This window comes from Girardinichthys multiradiatus, chromosome 10 (assembly GCF_021462225.1).
Source record: "Girardinichthys multiradiatus isolate DD_20200921_A chromosome 10, DD_fGirMul_XY1, whole genome shotgun sequence".
Lineage (NCBI taxonomy): Eukaryota > Metazoa > Chordata > Actinopteri > Cyprinodontiformes > Goodeidae > Girardinichthys > Girardinichthys multiradiatus.
The window spans coordinates 18,632,341-18,653,602 of record NC_061803.1 but is presented as its reverse complement, the minus strand read 5'-3'; the positions used below and the strand labels follow the sequence as shown (position 1 = coordinate 18,653,602).

Genomic DNA, 21,262 nt, shown 5'->3' with positions numbered 1-21,262 from the left:
CAAGAAAGAAGTTGCTCTTTCAAAATCGACACCAACAAGCTTGACTGAAATTGCAGCAGACCACATGGAGAAGCCAAAACGCCTTCTTGAAAAAGCTTTAATGATCAGACAAGACAAAGATCTAGCTATTTGGCCACGATGACAAGTAATATGTATGGAGGAGTGAAACCTAAGAACACAGTACCAACTATAAAGCAAAGTGGTGGCAGCATCATGCGGTGGGGCTGTGTGTGAGGTGCAACTTCGTAAGGGACAATATTACCAAGGATTTTTGCATATGTTTGACCATGTATGAACAATTCTGACCCAGTGTGCATTACATACAATTCACAATAAATTCAAACGTGACAAATTATTTCAAGTTGTATGTCATACAATCATTTCACCTTGGAAATGAACAGTTTAAAGAAATACTTGATAGTCCAAAAGAGTGTATGTTTCCTCTGACTGGCTGTGTAGAAACAGAAGCGGGAAAGGCTGACTCTCTCTTGAAAAAATGCTCTGTTCTGACTGGTCTTGACATTTCCAGATGCCTGGTCCAAGCATTCTGAAGAATAACAAAAAAATTAAGTAAAATAAATGCTGGACCTAGATGCAAAATCAGTACTTTTGAATATTTTCTTTGCACGTGATGGACTAAAGAATTTTAAGATTTATCTTGACATTTTGTTATTGATGGAAAGATAATATATAATGTGAGAGTATTTAATGAACACATCTATTGAATTAGAATCAGCAGATGGAGAAAAAAATCACAGATCCCCCTTCTCTGACTGTAAAATAAAATTATTTAGTTTAACAATAAAACCCACAGAATGTTCTTGTTGAAATGAAATCAGATTTTTAAATCTTCTGGATGATTGAAAAATGTTAGACCTATAATTGTGTGCAAACACATGCAATTGTTGAAAATATTTAAACAGTATTACAGCCCAAAAACAGACATTTAGAATATAAAGATATACTGTTCACTGACTTTAATTTTGATACACTGTAATTTTCCACATGTACTGTATAATCAGTCTGGAGCAGGTGGGCATGTAGCGAGCTTTTACTTAAACAATGAGTGAAATGTCTGTGCAAAAACCCACACTTGACAATAACTGGTAAACGTCATAATGATGTGGAACAATAAGTAATAGAGACCTTGTCGCAAAATGCCAGCTACACAGCAAGTCAATGGAAATATTAAAGGTAAAAGCGAATAGGAAAATCAAATAAATACCCTACAGCGTTTTAAATAGCGTTAGAGGAAGGCTTCCAGGCACAATGATAGACATGAGGGAAAGACTGAGAGAGGGTTTGGCTTTGATGAATTTGGATCAGAAAGGCTGAGAGAAATACAAGTAGGAACACGTGGACAGGGCAGGCAGATGCTACGTGTTGCAGGGTGAAGCACTTCAACCCTGCCGAGGATTGAAGAGGAAAGCAAATTTTAGGCAAGCATAGTTACTTTGCAAGCTCTGTCTGATAGTAAGAAATCAGTGTAGGATGTGTTTACTTTGTTTTAAACAAAAAATATGATTCACTCCACCATTAAAGTGACACAGTTTCCATTCATAAATTGTAGTTCGAATGCATGTTCAATACATGGAGATGTACCTGGCAGAAAGTCCTTTAAAAAGATGAAACACAGAGTGCGGGGACACCCTTTGCCACACATTTTGTATATCGGAGGAGTTCCAGGGGTCTCAAGGTAAGGTAAGGGGAATCAGTATGACAGCTATCAGTTGTGAACTTTAAATACCTGGCCTTTACAGAAGAGTGCCAAAAAGAAAGTCATTGTTGAAAGAAAACTATAAATAAAACAGTTTGAAGTTTGCCAGAAAAATGACTCGCAAAATGCTAGATGGAGGCAAACCAACATGGCATGGCAGTGGCAGCATCATGCTGTAGGAATACTGTTCTTCAAGAGGGACAGGGATACTGGTCAGAGTTGGTGGGAAAATGGATGGAGCTAAATACAGAGAAATCCTGGAAGAAAACCTGTTACAGGTTGGAGAAGACGTGAGACAGGGTTGGACATAAATATAACTGCACCAAACCTGTAAAAGCCTACATCTTTTTATTGCCACTATATAAAATTTTGCTCTTCTTTGTGTTGCTGTATGTTGCACACCTTACCTACCAATTAGAGCAGACATGCAGCTTCAAGCTGCAACGCTGAAGAATTTGAAGACAGCTTCAATGTCATAAAATGATTTTGTGTGCTTCCACCCAAACCACCAGTCTGAACTCTGCATATTATAGATTGCAGCAACTTGAGTCCAACACAAACAGCAGAAAATTACCGGTTCTATTTAAACACCGTGCTGTGAGCTTGAGCTTCTTTCAGTTACAGAGAGGTACTCTGGAAGCTCAGATTTCCACACTGATCCTGTTCAGGTTTAGGTGATATATTTAGTATGATCCACATCAAATAAACATAGAGAAGGACTAGAAACAAAATTAATGCTATTGTTCTTAAGGGAAAGCCACTTTAACAGCAAAGAGCTATAGATCTTATAAAAGGATTGCATAATCAGAGCTTTAGCTAGTCTCCCTGAAAACTGCCAATAAACTGTCTTTTGAGTCACCGAAAGATGTTGGTGTTTTTCTTTTTGATTGTTATACATTTAAAGACTCATTTTAGAAATGAAAAAAAATGACAATAACCAAAATTATGCCAAAAATTTCTAAACATGCTCCACCTCTAACTAAGATGAAAACGTTTGTTTAGCAATAAATAAATCCACAAGTCAAATATTTGGCACTTGTTTAGGCAGAAATGCTCCTTTCTTTAATCAAAGAACAGGTGCTGAAAAATATGTGCTTATTTCCAATAAAGTCTCTGACCACACATAAAAAATATAAAACATAAATGCATTATTTGTTTCCTTAAAGCTGGTCATGAAAATGATGCAGCTGTTTGTAACCCTGGAGCTCCAGCTGACTCTACCTACTGTATTTATGAGAATACAAAGACTAGTTGCATTGATACCTATCATCCTGCCAGTTTAACTTTGTGAACATCATTTTTTATAAGTTTTGTTAGAGATTCTTAATTTGATTTAGAGTTGTACTGGGACTAAGTCATTCTGATATTTGAACATGCTTTGATCTCAGTCATTTTAGCTTTGGCTGTGTGCTTAGGGTTGTTGTCCTGAAGGAAGATGGACCTCCTCCCCAGTCTGAAAATGTTTTGAAGCCTCAGAGAGACTTTCTTCCATGACTCCCTTGTTTTCATTCTCTAATGTTCTCTTACAAACCTCTGATGCCTTCACAGAACAGGTGGATTTATTATGAGATGAAATCACACACAGGTGAAGTCTTTATACTCTATTAGGTGACTTCTGAAGGCTTCTGAAGGTTTGTTACACTCGATTTGATTTATGGGGATTAGCATGAATGGTGATAAATAAAAATGCACACATCACTTCAGATTTTTACTTGTAAATTCTTTATCTGTTGCAAAATAGCTTGAAAAGAATATATTATTTCTGAGCGAATTTATAATCATGTTGTACTTTTCTACTTTACTATTTTATCACATAAAATTTGAATAAAATACAAAGAATTTTGTAACATGAGAAAAATATGGAAAGATTCAGTGGGAATGACTGTATTTGGAATAAACTGAACTTCTGTAAATTCCTCTGGATGCTTGAATGTAAAATAAAATATGTCATATCCATGTCATTCCTTGTTAGCAACTTAGGAAGGCAGCACAACCTACTTTGGTTGAGTGCATAAACAAAAACCGAAAGCAGGAGCAGAGAGTAAATGAGGTCAAATTGGAGCTCTATGTTTTAGAAGCTGCAACGTGTCCACAGTATAACCAGACTGCTTTGTGGGTCTGCCAGATTTTCTCTCTCCTTCTATCTCTCTGTTTCCTCCTCTGTCTCTAACATCACATCATGAGATAGCTCCATGTCTGCACTGCAGAAGATTTAAACTGAGATGGATATAAAAAAAAGTTGCAAAGAATAAAAGAAAGGTCAAAAATACAATGTGATCATATTTCCAACAATCCCCTTTAAAGATTAACATTTACTTATTTATTGCTTGCATTAATTTGTGTGGTTTTGTCCATATATTTATCAATGCATATTACAACTGTTTACATCCTGTGATGGAGTCTGGTTCTGGTGTCCTATCCCAAGATTGTCAGTGGCCCCCATGTGACCACCCCTTTTGAAACTTTCTACAGTCACTTATGAACTTTAGATACTCGCAAACGCACAAATTCAAATAAAAGTAAGTTGTATTAGTTTAGCCTAATAAAATAACAAGGCTAACAACATGATGAGAAATCCTCGCAGTGAATTATATAAAACATCCGCTTAAAAACACGTAGGTAATCTCCATGTTTGTGCGTAAATTGCGCACTCCTCTCAAATCCAAACGCATCCAAACATAACTTTGCGCACCAGTTTCTTAAAAGTATAAACGAATTAACTTCCCGCGGGAACGTGAGTTATTAAGGTGGAAAATGTCTTGAATCCAAACCAATTAAAGTCTCCTCACTTTGGCTCCTAAAAAAGCCTAAACACGTTAAGTCTCAATTAAGAAAATCCACCCACAGAAGTTTGATAAAGGACGTCTGGAGCGCCTCATAGCCGGCGTGTTAATGATGCCTTCCAACATCATCCACGTTTGAGCTGAGACGTGAACTGCTTTTGTTGAGACGGCCCATTCCCCTCTGATGAAGGAGGGATTCTGCGCCCCGAACATGCAGCAAGTTATGCGGTGCGGGCGCAGCACCTCCCCAAAAGCTCAGGCATATAAAAGCCAAGATAAAGCCATTTGTTTAAGCAGTAGGGAGTTTCTGCTGGGGTCTGGATTGGAGTTACGCACAGACCGGACCCTGCCCTGTATGAGTGGTGTCTGAGGAAAAAGAGAATCCCCCCCTGCCACAAAGAATCTACATGTCTAATATTTAGACATGTTCAGCTTTGTGGATATTCGATTAGCGCTTTTGCTCAGCGCATCAGTGCTTTTGGCGAGAGGTCAAGGCGAGGATGATAGTAAGTATCACTTTCAAACAATGGTTTTATAATTTTGGCCCTCTCAGAATGTGGATAGTCCACAGAGGATGCGCAGTTTGATGGAACTGGTCGGGATATTTGGCCCCCCACCTGGCTGAGCTGGGGAAACTTGTATTTTTTCACGGGCTTCTTTGGAGATCTGGAAGCGAATAGGAGTTTATAGACTGGACTTTTTTTCGCAACTGTTTTTTTTTTTTCTCTCGCTGGCTTGCAGACACATGTCCTACTGGAGTGCAAACCTGAGGGGAGCAGCTGTTTTATCTCTGCGCAGTTGCAGGACATGGGTCCAGACAGAGTTGAAACTCATGCAAAAGCAAATAGTGTAACAGAAAAATATTTTAAATAGACAATATTTTTGCGTGGATTGTGTAGGGATTTCTGTTGTTTCAAGAAACTTGCACCCCAAGACAAAATCTTCAGATTCAAACGTATCAATAAAGAGCAGACACACATAAGTAGAAAGCTTTGGTTCTAAAACTGTTCAGTATTTTTGCCAAATTAAGGGAACATTACGGTGGAAAAAGCTGGGACAGTCTGACGTCGACAATGGAATAAGTTCGTCTACACGTCAATTAATCATCATCCGGACAAGGGCGCGGGAGGCCTTCTTTTGCAAAGCAATAGTGACGCCATGTGGCGAGGGCTGGAGCTGCATATTCACTCTACGGAGGCCCAGTCCGAAACGTGACTGGGTCCACTGTTATTTGTTTTCAAGAAAATATTAGCCTGATGAACCATCATTTTTGAAATATTTTATTCTATCTGCATCTAAGATTTGTATAATCATAATTACAGTAAGACAAATATAATCCTTCCAATGAAGTGCAGCTACATTTCACTTCACTGAACAGGGGTGCAGTCAAAAGGTGGATTCAAGAGGCCACCAACCCACTTTCGCCTGTCAAATCAAAAACAAAAAAATGTATAGCATTTCAGAGTCTTTTAATATTGGATCACAATTAATTACATCAAGTTTACTTGCATAATCATTCTAAATTTCATATTTTCTTTGTTTTTTCAAGCTGTTATTTTAGCCATCTATTGTTTTTTAAGCAACGTAGTCACACCAAACCTACACATAACTGCTTGTGATTGAATCTGTTTTTCATGCAAAGTTTTAAAAAACGAATAAACAACTGTTAATGTTTTTTTTATAAGGCATACATGTTTTACATGTATTAGGTTTGTTTACATGATTTCTAGAAGCTCCGAAAGTCTGCAGAGATGCTAAAGAGTTCCCAAGCACAAATAAATCTGTAAATGTGTGATTTAAACCAGTTTTTAATGTTTTTTTGTAATTTTGTGTTAAAAGTTACATAAATAATCTAACTGAAATATCATTTATAGTTTACTTTGACAACCTTAAGAATAAGTGACTAAAAACCTTAAATAAAAGGGCCAAGGCCCTTTGCTTTGTATACAAAGAAGGAATCCATTGTTTTGAAAAAAAAAAAAAAAACACCTATTCTCCATCTTTTTATTAATAAAAAGCAGAATGAACATTATCAACATGAACATATTTTATGCAAATATTAGAATTTAATACAAAGATGTTCAAATAGGTTTACCAATATATTGTACTCCTGAACTGGAGTTAACAATTTTTTACTTCAAACCTTTAGCATCTAACTTATATTTACATGTGAGAATGTATCCTTGAATTCTTAACATATATCTTTTTTTCAGAGCAATTTGGCAGCTGCACATCAGAAGGACAGTTGTACAACGACAAGGATGTATGGAAACCAGAACCCTGCCAGATATGCGTGTGCGACATGGGGACCATCCTGTGCGACGAGGTGATCTGCGAGGACACAGCTGATTGTGACGACCCGTACATCCCAGACGGAGAGTGCTGTCCTGTCTGTCAAAGTGATGGTACTGCCCCCCTGTTTTACGGTTTCATTCATGCCTTGCACCACCTCCTAGATTTCCTCTGCTACTGTCTCTGGCCTTATGGCATCTAATGGACCTGACCTTCTAAGCCTGTCTGTCTACCTGTTTGAGAATTTCACCTAACAAAAAAAATTACTTTGGATCACAATTTGCTGAGGTCATTTTTGATTCTTTTTAAATAATGGATTATATCCCCCCTCTGATGGAGTTTTATAATTTCCCACCATGCCAGTTTGTGCAGAACTTTGTGCAGAACTACCACACAGTTCACCCATTTTACCCTTTTTATTATTTAAGTTGCTTTTAATGTGCTTGTGACAAAGTGCATTCCTTGTTTAAATGTCTAAATGTGGTATGCATGCTTGGACCTGCAGCTTGAACTTTCAGCTAGTATAAGTATTTTGATTTTAATTATGTTTGCTAGTTGTTAACCTTTTTTTCAATTGATTCTTTAGGTCCTTTCAAAGAAACTGAGGTATTTTACCCTTTTGTTATGATTTTATAAACACTGAAAAGTAATTCCAGATTTATCAGACCTTTTTTATATTTTTTAATAAAATAATTATTTTGTAGGTTGCAAGCAAGATTACAGCATAGCTTAACTTGGGTTTTTTATGATCTCTTAGATTCCAAAGGGACCCACCGGCCCCAATGGAGATCCGGTAGGTTTCTATTTACTTGTCAATCTAATAATATTTATGAATAAGGGAGTAGAAATAACTGTGGAAAGTCTAAAACACCATTTTCTGCACAGATTTATATGGATATTAAACTATCTTGATGGGATATTTGAAAGTTTGTGTCTACCTTAGTCTCTTTTAAACTGTTGTATTTATTATTTTACATGAAACTGTTTGTTCCAAAAAACAAATGCCATATGAATTAGAAATGAAAACCATCACAAACCAATGTGAATGTTGACAAAGCTGCTGTTACATAACTAACCGGTATATAACTCAAAAGGTCAATGAGAGTTCATGAGACTGTAATTGAGTTTTTTTTAAATGCAGTTAAGATCACTTATAACAAGTGGCTTATAACATTTTATAAGTAAAAGCAGATTGTGTTTTTATTAAAGAAATGTTTCTCTTTCTGCTCTTTGTCAAGTTGGTAAAAATGAACTCCAAGATGTACTGACACTGATATGATGTTTTGGACTTTTGAAAGTAAAGTAAAAAATCATCTCCATAGACAGGTGCGTAATATGTCTGGATTTCTGTTTTTCCCAGGGTCCTCCTGGTCCCCCTGGCAATGATGGAATCCCTGGACAGCCTGGTTTTCCCGGCCCACCTGGCCCCCCTGGCCCACCTGGCCTTGGTGGAGTAAGTATCAGAGTTTCAACTGAAAAAACAAAAACAAAACTTAAAGCTTTGACTTAATTTAGCAACCCATTCATAATTCTAAATACCCCTTTATAACAAGCTAATAAAGAAAGACAGATCAGAAGGTGTGATTTGGACCAAAAATACCATAAAATCAATCACTTTTGTTTTCTTGCATTACTAATTGTCTATCTGGTGTACTTCCTGTAAATGACACAATACAGCAGTTAAATAAATCATGAAATCATTGTTGTCATCTAAATTTCAACTACCTGTAAGGATTATGAGATGTTTTACTATTTCAGGTATTTATGTAGATGTGCTGGTGCTGAAAAAATGAGTAATGCTCTTCTTCTGCCCTCACAGAACTTCTCTCCTCAAATGAGCTTCTTCGACCCCTCAAAATCCAGCGGCCCACCCATGCCTGGCCCAATGGTAAGAAGGCTTTACTCCTACCTAAAGTGACCTGTGTTTATAGAATATACAAAGACTGAAGATAAATTAATGTCTGATTTTCCTAACTTTTCATCAACAGGGTCTTCCTGGTCCCCGTGGTCCTCCTGGAAGTCCCGGTCCACAGGCAAGTATTCTTCTCAGAAATATACGTAATCCTCTACACAGCGGTGCCTCTTGAAAGTTGGGGTCTGCTCATATTGGTTGAGTGGGACACCACAAACAAAGCAGGAGTTTTACTCCTGCAATTCCATTCTGGCTGTTGTCCTATTGGAAGTGGCATGCATAAATAAATCAGTGCTGTATGTAATTGGAACAGAAGACCCTCTGGCCAGCAAATCTACTGGCTCCACTAACTTCATTTTCACCTTCCAATTGTATCAGCCAGCTAAGCACGATGCTTTCAATCACATGTTGTGTTAACTTTTTTTCCCTTTGATGTCTTTCAGGGTCCTTCGGGTAGCCAGGGACCTCAAGGTGAGCCTGGCGAGCCCGGCGCTGTGGTAAGTATACATTATAACTAGTCTAATAAATAGCAATCTCGTTATGTCAGTCATTAACACTTATTTAGTTTATAAACTGCTGCGCCTAAGATGAAAACATCATAAATCAGCATGATTTATGATGTTTTCATCTAGAAGCAAATCATTAGTAGTTTTCTTTTGTATATTTGACAACAGAATGAGTTTTGTGTTACCCATTAGCCTATGTCTGCATACCATATTTAATGTATCTCATTCCCTTTTCTTTATCTGTGACATTGAAAATGATAAATCTTTTTATCTGTTGGTGTTTTTAGGGTCCAATGGGCCCCCGTGGTTCTGCAGGCCCTCCTGGAAAGAATGGAGATGATGTGAGTGGTTTGTTTCCTTTTAACCTGTGTTTGCTGTTAAAGCAACTTCTTCTTACATGGTCTGGTATCTTATTGTGTTTGAAAGTCACGTTTTTTCTGGGTGTCTTCAAAAGGGTGAGTCCGGTAAAGCTGGGCGTCCCGGTGAGCGCGGACCTGCTGGCCCTCAGGTGAGCCAAATCAGCCAGTAGGTGACCATTCACCAAACCTTCTGTCCCTGTTGATATCTGTGAATTTGTCTTCATTTAGTTGCTATTTTTCTGGAGTTCTTAGTAATTTCAATCCTGATTGTGCTTCATCTCCATTTGCATGAGATGTTTTTAGGTTTAGGAAACTCCCATGATGAGAGATTTGTTCTTGTTCTCCTGCAGGGTGCTCGTGGATTCCCTGGAACTCCTGGACTCCCCGGCATCAAGGGACACAGAGTGAGTTTCAGTAATAATTTAGCGACAGAATCACAAGCAGGGACTTGATCTAATAATGGTTCCTGATGTTATCTGCAGGGTTTCCCCGGTCTGGATGGAGCCAAGGGAGACAGTGGACCTGCTGGTCCTAAGGCAAGACACCCAGATATCGGTTTTCCAGAATATATTAGTTTCATTTCATTCCAGCCATTTCAAAGCTGACCTCTGTCTTGTAGGGAGAACCTGGTATTTCTGGAGAAAATGGCATTCCAGGCGCCATGGTACGTTTTCTGTTACACTACCCTAAAGAACCAATTTACTGATTGGGTAAAACCCCTAAAGCCCCTTTTTCTATCAGGTCTGCAAAAATCAAAAGAAATTAATATATATACATATATTTTTTTTTTACAGGGTGCTCGTGGTCTTCCTGGTGAGAGAGGCCGCCCTGGACCTTCTGGCCCTGCTGTAAGCACAGCCGTTTTCCTCTTTCTAAACTCAAACACACATGCAAATGCTGAACCTCACCATAAATATGTTTACATCCATTTGCTCTCCTATGCAGGGTGCTCGTGGTAACGATGGCAACACTGGTCCTGCTGGTCCTCCCGTAAGTTTTCAATGCTTAAACCTTTTTAAATAAAAATCTCTGAAATATGTCTTGTAAAGGGTTCTCTTCACTGTTGGTCTTGTAAATGAGATAATTCAGTATCACCTCTATGCAAAAAAATGAAAAACCAAACAATTTTGCCTCGTCAGAAAAGACATCTCTAATAATGCGCTTGCAATCCTAATATTTAGGGACCTACTGGATCTGCTGGATCCCCTGGATTCCCCGGTGGCGCCGGTGCTAAGGTAAAAAAAAAAAAAACAGTAAAGTGAAAAAGGTCAAATATTGTTCATATTTAACTTAAAACAGAAAAGATTTTACGAACAGATTATGTATTAACATTCACATCTGAGTAAAGGCAACATGCTTTCCATTGAATAAAATAAAATAAATCATTAGATACTAATAAACTTTGGTTATAATCTCATTGATGTTACTTATCTTGGCAAAAACTGTCTATGCAGAGCTAACTCGGTGTCAGGGAACTTTTAGAATTTTCAGGAAAAACATGAAGTCCACCTTTTAAACTATGGATATTAGGGATTAATGAAACAGTCTGCTTATGTCAGTCATTGAGAGGTTCAATGGGCCTAACAGCCACCAGAATGCATTGTTAAACACTTAAATAGACCCTTTTCCTCAGTAGCTTTTGTCTTTTACCAGTTCTATTCCACCTTTTTGTGTTGAAAAGGAATATAAACAGCAATATGTTGCTGGTATAACAAATAAAATGATTGCTTTTATTCTTTGAAAATATTTAATTTAGGGATGTATTTATTTTATTGTTTTTGTGCTTAGACTTAAGAAATTGAGCACAAGCTGCATATGGTCTTTCAATCAGTTTTTTTTTTAAATAAATAGAACTAAACCTGTTTAATAAAGTTTATTAGAACCTTAATCCATCTTTTTACAATGGTTTATTTTAGTTTGCACTTTATGTATATTTTTTCTTTTGCAGAAATTCCATTTTTAAACATAATTTGCTAATGTGTCATAACACATACTTGATTTTGAAGGTGCAGATTTCTTTATTGCTGATGCTTCCTTTGACAGGGTGAGACCGGTCCTGCAGGAGGTCGTGGATCTGAGGGACCCCAGGGATCACGTGGTGAGCCTGGCAACCCAGGACCTGCTGGACCCACTGGACCTGCTGTAAGTACACACAAGTTTTAAACTGCCTAACGTCCTTTTAACATTTATCGGCATGTAAAAGTAATTATTTGTAAAAGAAGGTGAACATTTTAAATATTGTTATTCTGCGAATTTTCCAACAGGGCGCTCCTGGATCTGATGGTCAGGCTGGTGCTAAAGGTGCTAATGTAAGTATAGCAAAAGACACACCAATCAGGTTGATTCCACTTAATCAGTTTTGAAAAGCAGAATTTTTAAACCCTGACTTGTCTTCACGCAGGGTGCTCCTGGTATCGCTGGTGCTCCTGGTTTCCCTGGCAACCGTGGTCCTGCTGGAGCTCAGGGAGGCGCTGGTGCCCCTGGTCCCAAGGGTAACAGTGTGAGTAGGCAGCTTGAAGTGTGCATTAACATCTCTCATCAGTGTCACAGAAATCTGAAATGATACGACAGAATAAATAAATATATTTATCTGCCAACAGGGTGACCCTGGTACTCCAGGTCCTAAGGGAGAGGCTGGTGCCAAGGGTGAGCCTGTAAGTTTGAAATCACGTTTATGGGAAAATGAGATCTACTTGCTACCTTTTGTGTTTTAAGCTAATTAAATGTTTGGATTTCCTTCTTTTCCAGGGCCCAGCTGGACTTCAGGGACTTCCTGGCCCCTCTGGTGAGGAGGGAAAGAGAGGAGCTCGTGGAGAGCCTGGTGGTGCTGGACCCCGTGGTGCCCCTGGAGAGCGTGTATGTTTTTTTTTCCCTTCTTTTTGAGAACGGCATTCATTAATATTTTTTTTCTTTTTACCTATTTTACAAGTTTAATGGAAAAAAATAAGAAAAATAGAACATACAAGCAAATCATGTGACTGATGCCAGAAGATAAACATTATACAATAATGTGGTATTGGGAGTTAGAATATTTAGCTAGTTGTTGAAATGTTGAACCTCTTGTTATTATTATTTCTACACTTACATGTATTTTTTTAAATTCCAACTCAAAGAAAGAAAGGAAAAAAACAAAAAAGAAGTGTCTAAAGTGCCCCCCCATGAAATACAACAAAATCAGGAGTTGGTGCTCTTAGGTGGTTAAAGTACCCCACCTGCCCCTGTTTTGGCTTCTGATGCTCACATCTGAGAGGATACATTTGATGGTCAATCAAAAAGCTCAGTCATGTATGGCTTTAATGGGAATTATATGTAAAAGCAGTAATACTTTAATTCTTAAAATGCTTTACCCTTAGAGCTACATTGGCAATATCATAGTTTACTACATTAAAAACCTCTGAGGCGCAGTAAACCTCCAGAGAACGCAAGATGATTACCTGCTGTCCAGTTGCTGACCGGCTTGGTGTGTCTGTTTTCCAGGGTGCCCCTGGTGGTCGTGGGTTCCCTGGTTCTGATGGAGCTGCTGGTGGAAAGGTGAGTTCATTAACCAGGAGCAAAATTTTTACCAACTCCTGGGTTCAGAAATTTATAAATATATATTAAACCTACTGGATATTATTTTTGATCCTTTTCGACCTGTGTTACAGGGTGCCCCAGGTGAGCGTGGTGCCCCTGGACCAATGGGACCTCAGGGAGCCAGCGGTGAGGGCGGAAGCCCTGGCGCTCCTGGCGCTCCCGGATCAAAGGTGAGTTTTGAAATAAACTGCAGCTGCTGGATCAATTCTGTTTATTGCAAGGATACGGAAAAACTAAAACCTTTTTGAATTTCACGTTACTTCTTCTCTTTAGGGTATGACTGGTAGCCCTGGAAGCCCCGGCCCTGATGGCAAAGTCGGACCCGCTGTAAGTGCTAATACTTTCTAAAGATTTGACTGGATTTCTAGTTAAAGTTCAATTTTCTTCTTTCATTGCATCAATATTTTACAATACAATGAAATAGGAATCTTACTCTTTAGACTAGAATGCAAAAAAAGAAAAACAGACCACTTGTTTCTGAGAATTTACCAGTGTAGCAATAAAAACTGCATTAATTAGATTAATGTTAATGAACCAGTGTCACCCTTATAATCCATCAAACTCAAGAAACTGGTTCTTGTTTAAGGTTTAACACAGTCACCAACCAATACTAAAAGTTACGGTCAATTATGGATTATGGATTAGCTTTCTCAGTTTCTAAATTAGCAAAATAAGATCCTTCATTAAAAAAGGACATTAACATGTATCATTAGGCATTCAGACAAAACATTTTTGAGGACAACAGCTTGTCAGAGTCATGTGCTCATTTTATTTTGGAGAACACAGGGACTCCACCTGCGTGAATAAGAAGTTGTTTTGACTAGACCTATAGTCTGACAAGGATATTTCAGAGTTACCTGGATGAAAGTAGCTCAAGTAGGCAAGTTTAGAGTGTGCATGTGCACTTCAACACCCTTAGTGCCTGAAAAATGAACAGATAGGAGAACAAATAACCTTAGGGAAACAACAGTAAAACACATTGCAATATCTTTTGCCAGTTATGCCATATATATATATATATATTTGTTTAATGAATCAACCTAAATTTTTTTGTTTACACTTTCTCTCCATTCTTGACTATAATCAATGATCACTAGGGTGCTCCTGGGCAAGATGGTCGTCCCGGACCTCCTGGCCCAGCTGGAGCCAGAGGACAGCCCGGAGTCATGGGATTCCCCGGACCCAAAGGAACTGGTGTAAGTGAATCCTTCATCATACAATGTCTTTCAGAGTATCGATAGATTCCTGGGGTTAAACACTGTTCTGGCAAAGATGTAAGCATGATCTTTCTTTTTGTGAATAGGGTGAATCTGGTAAAGCTGGTGAGAGAGGTCCTGGTGGAGCTTCTGGCCCTGTTGTAAGTGATATAGGATTTTTACAGTTTTAAAATAAATTCTAAAGAGGTGATAAAATAACAAATAGGACTGATAAAAGTGAACTTCTAGAATTTAGGACTGAATCTGATGAAGACCCTGTTAGACTGGATCAAACCTGGTATAAACTGCAATAATCTGGACTGAATTGAACATGTTTATTTGTGTAAAGTGCTTTTAGATTGTGCTCACTTTGAAATAGCACTTAGTAAACAAACTGAACTGAATTAAAGATTAAATATGAGCATACAAGCATTTAAGAATTATTGCTACCTTCTTGCCTTCAGGGTGCTCCTGGTAAAGATGGTGATCTTGGTGCTCCTGGACCTTCTGGCCCTGCTGTAAGCATTTCACCTTGTTTTTAAGCATAAATAAGATCATTTGCATAATTTCTCCATTTTGATAAGGAATGTAAATTACTCACATAGTACTTTTCTAATGTTTGATTACAGGGACCTGCTGGAGAGAAGGGAGAACAAGGACCTTCCGGTGCTCCAGGATTCCAGGTTGGTTTTTGAACCATTGTCACATTCAGAATGTTTTCTTGTCAGTTTGTTGTGGAATATATTTATTACTAAGCATGATGTATAATTCACACCTTTAATTTTTGTGAAGGGTCTTCCTGGACCCCAAGGATCTACTGGTGAGACTGGCAAGCCTGGTGAGCAGGTATGATTTGCACTAGTCAGTTTCAGATATTAAATTTATGCTAAATAGATCAAAAATAATTCGGACATATCAAAGACAAACAGGATTAACCAGACCCTTAAACACCCACTCTCCCTGATGTTTCTTTTTTTCAGGGTATTCCTGGTGAGGCCGGACCACCTGGCCAATCTGGACCCAGAGTAAGCACCTCCTGCCCTGTCAGAGATCATTTTGTATGTTTACAATAAACAGAAAAAAGATTGATGTCTTCTTTCTTTTTCCTCCAGGGTGACAGAGGCTTCCCTGGTGAACGTGGTGGTCCTGGACCTGCTGGTCCAATTGGACCTCGTGGTGCCAGTGGTGCTGCTGGTAACGATGGACCTAAGGTATACTTAAAAATATGAGGTGGACATAAAACTTGACAGGTCTTGACCTCTATGAAATACATAAATTAAGTTTAAGCCAGTAAAACAAACACCAACAAATAACAGGAAAGTAAATAAACTTTAATGTTTGTCTCATTTGTAGAAATTGAAATATGCAACATTTCCCAAGTCTGGATTTAGTGAGACCTCTGATGTTGTTAACAGCAACCCCACCCATCGCCAAGTCATCTGCTCTTGGAGTTTAGCCAATCAAAGCTTTAACAACACAGAAAGCAAAACTGAAACTGACTAAATGATCAGTGTTTTCTTGGCTGGTACTGATGTATGTATTTGTTTGGAGTATGTATTCTTAAATTGCAAGGATAATACACATAAAATACATCAAAATGTGACATATGTTCTTAGTAGAGCTATTTTAAATACAGCACCTGTCATAAAGTGATAGATGGAATAATCTGATGATAAAAAAATACCTGTCCATGTTTTGTATTTGACTTTCAGAAGTGGAATGTAGTTCCAGGGTAAATTTGGCCAAACAACAATTAAACCTTGGGGTCATTGTTTAACTGGCCGGAGAATTACTCTTTTAGACATTCTTTTATTATTTACTCATAGTTGTGTGACTCTGACAATTATTATTATTATTATACACTCACTGGCCACTTTATTAGGTACACCTTGCTAGTACCGGGTTGGATCCCCTTTTGCCTTCAGAACTGCCTTAATCCTTCATGGCATAGATTCAACAAGGTACTGGAAACATTCCTCAGAGAGTTTGGTCCATATTGACATGATAGCATCACACAGATGGTGCAGATTTGTCGGCTGCACATCCATGATGCGAATCTCCCGTTCCACCTCATCCCAAAGGTGCTCTATTGGATTGAGATCTGGTGACTGTGGAGGCCATTTGAGTCCAGTGAACCTTTTGTCATGTTCAAGAAACCAGTCTGAGTTGATTTGTGCTTTTATGACATGGCGCGTTATCCTGCCGGAAGTAACCATCAGAAGGTGGTTACACTGTGGTCATAAAGGGATGGACATGGTCAGGAACAATACTCAGGTAGGCTGTGGCGTTGACATGATGCTCAGTTGGTACTAAGGGGCCCAAAGTGTGCCAAGAAAATATCCACCACACCATTACACCACCACAACCAGCCTGAACCGTTGATACAAGGCAGGATGGATTCATGCTTTCAGGTTGTTGACGCCAAATTCTGACCCTACCATCCGAATGTCACAGCAGAAATCGAGACTCATTGGACCAGGCAATGTTTTTCCAATCTTCTATTGTCTAATTTTGGTGAGCCTGTGCGAATTGTATCCTCAGTTTCCTGTTCTTAGCTGACAGGAGTGGCACCCGATGTGGTCTTCTGCTGCTGTAGTCCATCCGCCTCAAGGTTCAACGTGTTGTGCGTTCAGTAATGCTCTTCTTCATGCCTTGGTTGTAACAAGTGGTTATTTGAGTTACTGTTGCCTTTCTATCAACTCGAACCAGTCTGGCCATAATCCTCTGACCTCTGGCATCAACAAGGCATTTGCGCCCACAGAACTGCCGCTCACTGGATATTTTCTCTTTTTCGGACCATTCTCTGTAAAGCCTAGAGATGTTAATGCGTGAAAATCCCAGTAGATCATCAGTTTCTGAAATACTCAGACCAGCCCGTCTGGCACCAATAACCATGCCACGTTCAAGGTCACTTAAATCATCCTTCTTCCTCATTCTGATGCTCGGTTTGAACTGCAGCAGATCATCTTGACCATGTCGACATGCCTAAATGCATTCAGTTGCTGCCATGTGATTGGCTGATTAGAAATTTGCATTAACAAGCAGTTGGACAGGTGTACCTAATAAAGTGGCTGGTGAGTGTAGGTTGCTATTTGCTCCATTATGTGTCATAGTCTCTCATATCTCAAAAGTAAACCACAATCAATGGAAATAGGGTATCATATAAAATCTTTAGAGAATAATTTCACTATCTGGGAGATTTTAATATTTTTACAGATATCTACTAAACATTTGTTGAGCATCCTAAGAAGTGATTGCTGGAGGTTTCCTTCTGTTAAATAGGAGCTTTCTTTCTATTGTTGTGTCATGCTTATGCAGGACAGTGGATTGCTGCAAAGTCAATGACTTGATGCAGTCACAGCAATTGGTCAGGCTTCGTGTGAATAATAACTTTTTTACCAATTGACATTATAAACTGAACGTATCTGCACTGCATTACAACTAGTATCAAAATAAAATGTAAGTAATTATATTTGTATTGGTCTATATGATTAGACTTTATTGGATGAAAAACATATTACTGAGTATTAATTGGATTTGCTTGTCCTGTAGTGTGCTTTGAATTACATGTGTTGGTAACTGACATGATATGAATGCACTGAATAAAAAAGGAAAACAGGATTCATGATGACAAGGATCCTTCAAAATAAGAAAAACCTAAAAACTAACTTATACAATGTATAACTGAACTACAATCCCTATTCTCAATGCTGTGCCTTCTGAATCAATGTTATCATAGTAAACTGTAAAAAGTAAATGCATCCCTATTGTGGAGGTTCTGTAACACCGTCATAATGCCATGCAACATCCTCGACTGCCACTGGGGACAGCAGAGGGTTCAGTAAACTACTACTTTTCAAGCAGTGCAAGAGCAAATGACCAAACTTTACAATTACTTTGGCTCCAAAAATCAGATCTGCCTAATCTGGATCATATCTGGGAATGACTCAAGTGTGTTTTTGTCTCGTTTCTCCTGCATAGGGAGAGCCTGGTGCAGCTGGCACCCCTGGTGGTGTGGGACCCCCTGGTATGCAGGGAATGCCTGGAGAGCGAGGATCTGCTGGTATCCCTGGGGCCAAGGGAGAGAGAGTGAGTATCATAGTCGAACAATTTGGATAAACACATTTTATCGTGTGACTGTAAGTTATGGTTTATAACATGCAGTTTGTTTTAATTCCTTTCAATATTTGCATATAGAAATATAGCGTAAGCTAGAAGTTTTTCCTTTTTTTTCTCTTGTGCACCTAAAGATTTGTAAAACTTAAAATATAAACCAGTATGGTCAAGACATCGGTGTTAAAAGTCTCTTATAAAAATGTTGATTTTTTTCAGTAATTGAGAAATTGTTTATCTCCAGATGCCCCACTTTGGGAATTCCAATTTTATAACATGTTCAATAACATTTTTCTCTATTTAGGGAGACGGTGGTGGTAAGGGTGCTGATGGCGCCTCTGGCAAAGATGGCATGCGCGGTCTAAATGGTGCTATTGGACTTCCTGGACCTCCTGGTTCTCAGGGTGAGAAGGTAAGATCAAGGATGATATTTTTTAATCCACATCTATCCAGGTTCAAACCTTTCCCTTTGTCCACATTGCTACATATACAGTAAAATGTCCTAAATATGGTATTATTTAGAGTTTTCTTAAACTGTAATATGATGATATAATATTCTACATATGTGTGTAAAAAGCCAAACAATGTGCAAAAAAAAAAAAAAAAACAGAGCAGCAGCATCATTATCAAAAGCATTCACACTGATTTTCACATCCAGTAATAAAGCAAAATCCACAATAATAGACAGGATCTTGCCTTTTCAGAGTTTTATTGGATGTCTTCATAAAGAGCAAATCACCATAATACAGTAAAAGAAAAAAGGATTTGTAAAACAAAAACCTAATTTAAGTTTCTTTTTAGAGCCAAGCCTTTCAATGTTGTTCTTAAATTGCTAATTCTGATCAGTAATGATGCTTTAATCGTCATTACTGATCAGAATTTGATATTTGCCCTTAAACAGTTTTTACTTTTGTAAACTTAGACTCTCTTTGCTATTTGAGAATATCATAATGTTGTTTTCTCTGCATTTAATACCAACCTAAGTTGCACTAAACTAAATAGAACTGGACTAATCAGAAAAATCTGAGCGTTTGAATTGCTGATGGGAAGAAATGACAGAAAATTACATAAAATGTAATTCAGCTTTTAAAAAATTATCACAAAGATAATTTATGCAAATAGTGAAGAGCACAGGTCCAAATATAGAGCCCTGGGGGACTCCTGTGGAAGAAAGGAGCCCAAATAAACACAATGTGTTTGAGCTGATAAGTAATATGCAAAATTAAAGTGATACAATCTGTCGCCCATAATAGTGTAATCTGACACACACTCTTGACAGCCACCTTAATAAACTCCAAAATCAAGCTTTTGATTTTAATTATGTAGAATTGAAATCTCTTCAAAAACAGGTAGCTAACTGATTTTATGAATACTAACTCAATTCAATCAACAACAATTTTATTTCCATTAATGGGTTTAGAAACACAACAAACTTTTACAAACGAGAGAATCACTATATTTTCTTGAATTCCATATTTATAGAAAAGTGAAGAAACGACATTTAGTTAGTGACCTCATGACAAAAAAAGATTAAACAAAAAATGTATTGTTGCACCATTATTGTCATTCTGTTTTGTAAATTCTGTGCAGAAATTGCATAAAAATAGGAAATTGCTCTTTTTTTTTTAAATACATTCTATTTTAACAAATAGTGTAAAAAGCACTATTCTTTATCATTTTTGGTGTTTTATAAGCCACTCAGGGGGGTCTAAAGAGCCACATGTGGCTCTGGAGCTGCAGGTTGCAGATCCCTGGTCTACTTTGTTTGCTGACCTGTACTTCTCCTTCTCCTCTGGTTTTAGGGCGAGCCTGGTCCCGTTGGAATTGCTGGACCCTCTGGTCCTCGTGGTTCCCCTGTAAGTAATTTTCCAAAGCTAAAATCTTAAGATTCATGTAGCGGTTCAGTGTAGTGACCCTGATTAATTTAAATAGATTTGAAACCTTGGTGCATGATGAGGCATGCAGAATGTCCCAACAGATTCAACTGACCTTACTAATGTCTTCAACAGGGCGAGCGTGGAGAGACTGGACCGTCAGGGCCTGCTGGATTTGCTGGACCTCCTGTAAGTAAAATGCAGTCTGCACAAACAGACTGAATTTATTATGTATGACAAAAAACAATATGCACCAATGTTTGTTTTTCCCCTCTTCTTCCACTTCAGGGTGCTGATGGTCAGCCTGGTGCCAAGGGAGAGAGTGGTGACACCGGACCCAAGGGAGATGCTGGTCCTTCTGGACCTCCTGGACCTGTCGGATCTGCTGGTCCTCAGGTTGGTCGCACCACATCCAACATAAATTTCAGGGGAAGAATAATCATGATAAACACAGCATAGAAAATAGAGGGGGGAGTTTTTTTAATAGTTTTATAATTAATAATCTATTTATTGATGCCACACTGTTTTCATAATGAGGTTTTATAAACTGTTGTTACGTTTTTCATTGTTTGGGCTTTTCTTTGATATGTTTTTCTTCAATAGGGACCTGCTGGTGCTACTGGAGCCAAAGGTGCTCGTGGTGGTGCTGGACCTCCTGTGAGTATTCCTTTTTTTTAAGTAACAAAGCATAACAGACTAATTTACAGAAGGCTGTCAGATTTTTCTGTTGTTTTTTTTTTCTCAATACCATAACATATACATACATTTCTAAAATAGAATTTTTTAAAATTTAAATGAAGTTTGGATAGTTGGATGTCTCGTTAGATTAGGTCAATTTGTAAATATAGATTTTCTGAAAATGTACATGTAAATAGTGGTTCTCCATTTAAAGGAAATAAATACAGGGCTCCTAGGAAACAAATAGATTGTATGGAAT

The 21,262-nt window shown here is 38.2% G+C and overlaps 1 protein-coding gene across 2 annotated transcripts in view; it reads left to right on the top strand.

The window, feature by feature from the left end:
* Window positions 1-4,790: 4,790 nt before the first annotated feature.
* Window positions 4,791-21,262, top strand: part of col1a1b (collagen, type I, alpha 1b) — a 23,670-nt gene continuing 7,198 nt past the window's right edge. The window contains exons 1-37 of one of the 2 annotated variants that reach the window (XM_047376276.1): window positions 4,791-5,006; window positions 6,714-6,905; window positions 7,379-7,398; window positions 7,550-7,585; window positions 8,153-8,245; window positions 8,612-8,680; window positions 8,781-8,825; window positions 9,148-9,201; window positions 9,498-9,551; window positions 9,665-9,718; window positions 9,920-9,973; window positions 10,052-10,105; window positions 10,189-10,233; window positions 10,364-10,417; window positions 10,515-10,559; window positions 10,751-10,804; window positions 11,613-11,711; window positions 11,834-11,878; window positions 11,971-12,069; window positions 12,170-12,223; window positions 12,318-12,425; window positions 13,047-13,100; window positions 13,214-13,312; window positions 13,416-13,469; window positions 14,240-14,338; window positions 14,446-14,499; window positions 14,803-14,856; window positions 14,968-15,021; window positions 15,131-15,184; window positions 15,319-15,363; window positions 15,451-15,549; window positions 18,320-18,427; window positions 18,756-18,863; window positions 20,254-20,307; window positions 20,461-20,514; window positions 20,614-20,721; window positions 20,929-20,982. In XM_047376276.1, the coding sequence (XP_047232232.1) occupies window positions 4,925-5,006; window positions 6,714-6,905; window positions 7,379-7,398; window positions 7,550-7,585; window positions 8,153-8,245; window positions 8,612-8,680; window positions 8,781-8,825; window positions 9,148-9,201; window positions 9,498-9,551; window positions 9,665-9,718; window positions 9,920-9,973; window positions 10,052-10,105; window positions 10,189-10,233; window positions 10,364-10,417; window positions 10,515-10,559; window positions 10,751-10,804; window positions 11,613-11,711; window positions 11,834-11,878; window positions 11,971-12,069; window positions 12,170-12,223; window positions 12,318-12,425; window positions 13,047-13,100; window positions 13,214-13,312; window positions 13,416-13,469; window positions 14,240-14,338; window positions 14,446-14,499; window positions 14,803-14,856; window positions 14,968-15,021; window positions 15,131-15,184; window positions 15,319-15,363; window positions 15,451-15,549; window positions 18,320-18,427; window positions 18,756-18,863; window positions 20,254-20,307; window positions 20,461-20,514; window positions 20,614-20,721; window positions 20,929-20,982 (2,562 nt within the window). In that variant the 5' untranslated portion in view covers window positions 4,791-4,924. The remainder of the gene's footprint in view (window positions 5,007-6,713; window positions 6,906-7,378; window positions 7,399-7,549; window positions 7,586-8,152; window positions 8,246-8,611; window positions 8,681-8,780; window positions 8,826-9,147; window positions 9,202-9,497; window positions 9,552-9,664; window positions 9,719-9,919; window positions 9,974-10,051; window positions 10,106-10,188; window positions 10,234-10,363; window positions 10,418-10,514; window positions 10,560-10,750; window positions 10,805-11,612; window positions 11,712-11,833; window positions 11,879-11,970; window positions 12,070-12,169; window positions 12,224-12,317; window positions 12,426-13,046; window positions 13,101-13,213; window positions 13,313-13,415; window positions 13,470-14,239; window positions 14,339-14,445; window positions 14,500-14,802; window positions 14,857-14,967; window positions 15,022-15,130; window positions 15,185-15,318; window positions 15,364-15,450; window positions 15,550-18,319; window positions 18,428-18,755; window positions 18,864-20,253; window positions 20,308-20,460; window positions 20,515-20,613; window positions 20,722-20,928; window positions 20,983-21,262) is intronic. The other variant, XM_047376277.1, reaches the window with a different exon arrangement.